This window comes from Euphorbia lathyris, chromosome 7 (assembly GCF_963576675.1).
Source record: "Euphorbia lathyris chromosome 7, ddEupLath1.1, whole genome shotgun sequence".
Classification (NCBI taxonomy): domain Eukaryota; kingdom Viridiplantae; phylum Streptophyta; class Magnoliopsida; order Malpighiales; family Euphorbiaceae; genus Euphorbia; species Euphorbia lathyris.
The window spans coordinates 87,710,366-87,716,233 of record NC_088916.1 but is presented as its reverse complement, the minus strand read 5'-3'; the positions used below and the strand labels follow the sequence as shown (position 1 = coordinate 87,716,233).

The window sequence follows — 5,868 nt, the reverse complement described above, 5'->3', positions numbered from 1 at the left end:
AAGTATTCAACATCATGTGTGAATCAGAAACCAAAAAAGAAGAAGTCCAATCCTAATTTATTCTGTAGTTTTTTCCTTCACAAAAGTTTTCTCTGGACTGCAAGAAGAAAAAAACATTGATCACGGTTGATTTGTTTGCATTAATTTTAAAGCAGATTTTTCACAAATACTTGATTCCTTACCAAAAGCTTTCTCTAAATCAAACTTATTTATGTATATCAGACTGCACTCAAACAAACCACAACTTACAAATTAATTGAAAATAAAATGTTGGTATTGGCTCCATAATTGAGTACATCATGTTGAAATGGTGTTTCCTAACACTCTGTGGCCAAAGAAAGGCTACTCTGATGACTAATATTGCACAACGTCGCCGGCGATCAACCATAACTATGGGAGGAAACCCCTCCTCCTCATGTTTAGTCATTGCCGGCCACATGTGCAATACTAGCCAGAGTAGCTATGGATGGAGATTATTTTTTCTTCTCATTCATCAAGATCTGTAATAAGAATCACTACAAGAAAATCATCAGTTAGGGACTGAAAATTCGGTCGCAAATCAATCCCTAAATGCGTTTAGTGACCGACTTTCATCAGTTACCGACGGATTACAATCGGTCAGTAACTAGCTGGTCGGTAAGAGATTAACGACGATTTTCCTAATTTAGTCGCAACGTTTGCGACTAACAATACTAGTCGCAAAAAACGTCTGTAACTTACCGACCAAATATTGAGTCGTGAAACTATAAAATACAGTCGGCAATTCTGCTTCAGTGATATGTCTAAATCTTTCCTTACTGACGGAATTGAAGTATTTTCGACGAACATACCGTCAGTAAAATTATCAATTTTTCTAATTAATATAATTAATTTTCACAAAAATATAAAGTTAAATTTGGATTGAAGAGAGTTCATTGTAAACAACATAACTAAAACATAGATGCATAATATTAATAACTAAATCAACATTAATACAACCTTAGTAATACACACAAGCAGCATTGATAAGCAACTTAGTTGATACACGGCAAAGAAAAAGACCTGTAACAATCAAAAACTTTCCTCAACAATAACCTGCCACATCTAGGACATCACACACAACTAGTCCAATAACCAGTCCAATACCAGTCCAAAATCGTGTAACAAATTGTCCTCCAAACTTAACTTCACAGCAAAGCACCAGAGAGGAAACTATAATATTCACAAATCATGTTAGGAAAAATTCCCTAATGGAAAACAAAGGAATTAATGAGCCACCAACTTGAACAGATATGACTTAGTTTCTAGTCTCAATTACATAAAGAGTTTATTCATCATACTGAAAGAACACAAAACCCAGAAACTAAAACTGAACCAGAAAAAAAAAACACAAAAAGCACACCAGTTGTACCATCCAGAAATTTATTATCCTGACTCCGAGAAAGCTCAACCATCAACTTGGCAATCTGATTGTCGACATCCATCTGCTCCAAGATCGTAGCACCATTATTCGCTGAGAAAACAAATAAATTTAACACAATATGGAAGCTCTTGAAGAAAATCAATCTCACAAACTAGATTTCACTTCATAAAGAAACACAGTAAATTCCAGGAGATAATGGGACCTAAATATAAGATGCACAAGAACTTATACAACAAGGACTATAATCTCCATAATCAAGAGTACATTGTTATAATGGTCTTCACATTATGACAAACACAGTAGAAAATCTATATCAATTATTGAACCCCAATTTATACAAGCCCGAACTGGTCAAAGTAACTCTAACTCATTCTAATTGTCAAACGGATCTAGTACGTAAACCTCAAAAGGTCCGATAATACCCAAATGCTAAGCTTTTTCAATTAATTAGTTGTAACCAAATAGCCCAAAGTGAAATCTATCGTGCAATAATGTCCCAGATTTGTTTATCAATAGCAATATGATTTTAGATTTTAAGATCCCCCCAATTAATGTCTCTTACTTATTCTTAGAACAAATATCATTCTAAGCATCTCTAGCCTATGTATATATCACTCTTACCTTTCCATAAATATTTCTGCATTTATCATCTACCAATTTCAACAAGCAATCTAATAAAAGGAAAACAAAAGTTTAATGCACTTGTATACTCATTAGAATAGAAATAACCAATTGAAACTGGCCAATATATAAACTTAGGGCCTTCTAGGATCGATTATGTTAGTGCATGAGAAAAGGAATGGATGTGATTGGATAAATGACAGTATTCACTTATGCAAACCTCTCAAACCATTTCAATATACCACTATAACCATACCAAATTGGACAATGCCGACTTAGCAAAATCTCCACTGAATCTAAAAACCATGAAAGCATTTGATTCAGATGATCTAAAAGATTAATAGGGGAAGAACCTCTAAAGGCAGGACGCTTGTCCTCAAACCTTTTCTCCCAGCTCATTTCTGACATCACCATCATGACTCTGAAGCATCTTTCCCAGCTCGCTCCTTTCTGAGGATGACTCGAATGATCCCAAAAAGCCAGAAATTCGCTCCAATGCCATCTCTGGATCACACCTCTTGAAAGACGAAACACAAAAACACATTTTGTTATAAAACATGAACAAAGAAACAATTAATGCACCAAACAAGAACGTGGTCACCAAAAAGACTTGCAGCTTCTTTCATCACAGTTCCACATTTATTTTGAATCTACAACAAATAAACAATTTCAGATTAGTGCACGAAAATGAGAATTTGAGGACTTTGCAACTTCAAGGAAGAGCTCGTGTTAAGAGAGAAATCAACATCTACCAACACCAATTTCTTTCCGAAGTAATGAGCCAAGGCCTTGGCAAGAATTTACTGGTGAAGTTCTGCAAGATTCAAAAGGACGTGTCAACTAATACTACTTCCCAGATTAGGATTAAACATAGATTTGAGAAAACTAACCTGCATTTCCTGAAAGCAATATAGCTCCATTCATGAGTAAAAGTCAGGCTATTAAACCACCTTGCTTCCAGAAGGGTGTCGTGCACAAGAAGACCGACCCAGTTAAGATGGCTGGAGCAACTATTAATTAGGTTTATAGCTTCAAGGGAATCCGATGCAACCTGAATTGCTAGGTATCCTTCTGCTCGAGCCAGCCTGAGACTTTGTAGGATTGCTTGTAGTTCTTCCTCCAGCGTAGTGTAGGAGAGACCTATCGGACTGCTACCACCAAACTGAATCCTCCCCTTATGATCGTGAAGCACAACGCCAAAAGAGCTGTTATTGTTAGTCGGCCTAAATGAAGCATCGCAATTGATTTTGCTGACTCCGGTTGGTGTAAGTCTTCTTTCGACTGCTGCCTTTTGAATGAGTTTGATCATTGTCTCGATTGCTTTTGGCACGTCTAGAGTTTGTTTACCATGGGCTTTGCAGTTTCTTTCAGTCCATAGGGCCCATATTACCCCTACATACATTCCAATTTCTTTTCTGGACATTTGAGCTAGCACTTGAGAGGCCCATTCAATCATTGAGTGGCCCTGTATTTTGTAGACTTTTAGTGGAAGCTCAGCCCCTTTCCAATACAAATGTGCGGCTTTGCAATCTCTAAATAAGTAGAGCAATGTCTCTGGTTAGTATGGTTTGCTCGTTGTTATAACAGAAAAGTCAAACAACAATATGAGAAAGATCAATGAATTGCTTACTCAGACAAAACAGAGTGTAGCCAACAAATTTATCAATTGTAGAAGAAAGAAAACAAATGAAGGGAATATTAATAGCTAAATAAAAATGAAAATCATACATGAAATATTTTCAATTATGTTGCACAGAAACTATATTTGCAACTCTGTTCCATAAAAACTATACTGCAATTTCATCATATGAGCACTACTTCTCAGTCAATTATATTTGCAATTAAGGTCCCAATACTAGCTACCTCCACAAGGCAAGACACTTTCTTACATATAACTCCAAATTTTAACCAAAACTCTAAATCTTAGATATACAAAATACCACCACGTGAAACTATGGATCATGCTTTCCAACTTAATTTAAAGATTAAGTCAAACAATATAACAACAATAAATCGAAAGCGACCAGGAAAGACACTTATAAATACCCTGAGCTACAAATAAAGAATATATATAGGATTTTCACAGATAAAAAATGTACTTGAGCAGAGCAAATCTTGAGATTGATTCTCTAAAGATGCTTCAAGTGTTGCTTGAGAAGTCATTTGAAATCATACTCTCTAATCTTCTTCCTGGCCACTTGAATTCATTTTGAGATATGTAAGAAAAAGCAAATGACTCAAAGACCAGAAATTGAAAGAGGAGAGAAAGAAACATATGAATATCAAGAACTCATCTCATCTTGCTCGTATTTTGTTGCCTCAAAACTCATCTTGTTGGCCACTGTCCCCTTGAAGCCTCATCGGGTCTCTAATCTTGATTGCGCAGTCTGAAACCCTAATAAATCTCTCGTCCTCCTCTAGTGTCAGCAGCCACACTCTCCAGCAGCTGCAATCTACACAAGCCGTCAACAAGCGAGTGAGGGAGATTAGAAGAAGAGATCGAGTGGAAGAATCTAGCCAGCAACAAGCGAGTGAGAGAGATTGAAAGAGGGGATCGAGAATTTTTAGGGTTGGAGAGAGGAAGAGTCGAATGAGTAGATTAGAAGAGGGGATCCCTTGGGCATTAGTGTCTTTTTCTTTTACAATCTGTGGGCATTAATGTCTTTAATTGTTTTTAATATTAATAAATAATTTGTTTTTTACTTTAGTTTAATTGATTTAATTTAATGACTTTAATTAATGACCGATCTTATTTCAGTCAATAAAATTAATCATTATCTATTGTTTTTCTTGTAGTGTTAATCTAAGAGGCTCTGATCCATTATGAGATTAATTGAACAAAAACATTAAGCTGATAGCTAATTACTGCCAAACAACATCTTTTATATTAATATGTGATAGTTTGAAGATTGGTTATCTTTAGTGCATTTTTTTTTGTGATTTATATAAATTGCTACCCTTATATAGTTGGAATGTCGTATGTATCACATAAGAGATACATTTGCTAAATATTTAATGATCAAAATTTGCTACATGTAAGATCGATTTACAATATTGCTAAACTGATCTATAAGGCCAGTGGTTGATCTAAAGATCATTGCCGCTATTGTCAGCATAGTATGTCATTAATGGTTAAATGCGATACATTTTTTTACTAGATAATGTAATGTACAATTGAAGAACTTGATTTAGGTCTCTCCAATTGAAGAACTAGATAGTATTTACAATTGAAGAAATCTTAAAAGGTTAGTAGGTCATTCTAAGTAAGTTTAAAACCTTAATAAGATATTTCCAAAATTCAGGAAACCAATCAATCTTTTAGACTAAATTTAGAGGTGTCATGACATATTTATTGTTCATATTTTATGCAAGATTTTGCATTTATTACACAGTTGGAAGTATTTATCTAGATTAGTTTTTGGGATGAGAAAATGAAAAGTTGGTATTCTTAAGCACATATGGGAAGTTATTGATGATTCGTGAAACCAACTGAGCTGAATCACAAGCACGGGCTCATCCCAAACTTAAGCCCACGGTTCAAGGTTAAATGGGCTCCTAATAAGGGAAAGGGCTAACCGTCCCGAAATCCCAACAAGGCACTAAACCACCCACTCAGAGAAACGGGACCACGTTTGTGACTACGTGGAGAACGTGGCACAGAAAGAGTAACCGCCCTCGGCGGTTACCTAGAAAGGCTTATAAAAGAAATAAGAAAGCCAAGGGAGGGGTAGGTTCACATTTTTCCTCAATACGATTATCAATCTACTAGAATTCCACATAAAACTGACTTGATCGTCGGAGAGTTTTCCCGGAGATCCTGTCTCCGGTTTTGTTTTGCAGGTAAC

At 35.7% G+C, this 5,868-nt stretch overlaps 1 protein-coding gene across 3 annotated transcripts; it reads right to left on the bottom strand.

Moving 5' to 3' along the window:
- Positions 1-984: 984 nt before the first annotated feature.
- Positions 985-4,639, bottom strand: LOC136234979 (uncharacterized). Of its 3 annotated transcripts, none has more exons than XR_010691591.1 (6): positions 4,123-4,639; positions 3,075-3,555; positions 2,914-2,973; positions 2,776-2,837; positions 2,377-2,673; positions 985-1,492 (listed from the first exon to the last, which is right to left on the bottom strand). XR_010691591.1 is itself a non-coding variant. In XM_066024482.1 (6 exons), the coding sequence occupies exons 1-4, from the start codon at positions 4,184-4,186 to the stop codon at positions 2,663-2,665; spliced, it is 777 nt and encodes a 258-aa protein (XP_065880554.1). In that variant the 5' UTR covers positions 4,187-4,639; the 3' UTR covers positions 985-1,492; positions 2,377-2,540; positions 2,625-2,662. The 3 variants fall into 3 exon arrangements, 2 of the variants coding, with proteins under 2 accessions (XP_065880554.1, XP_065880553.1); XM_066024482.1 differs by having other exon boundaries at positions 2,377-2,540; positions 2,625-2,673; positions 2,914-3,553; XM_066024481.1 differs by having other exon boundaries at positions 2,914-3,553.
- Positions 4,640-5,868: the final 1,229 nt, after the last annotated feature.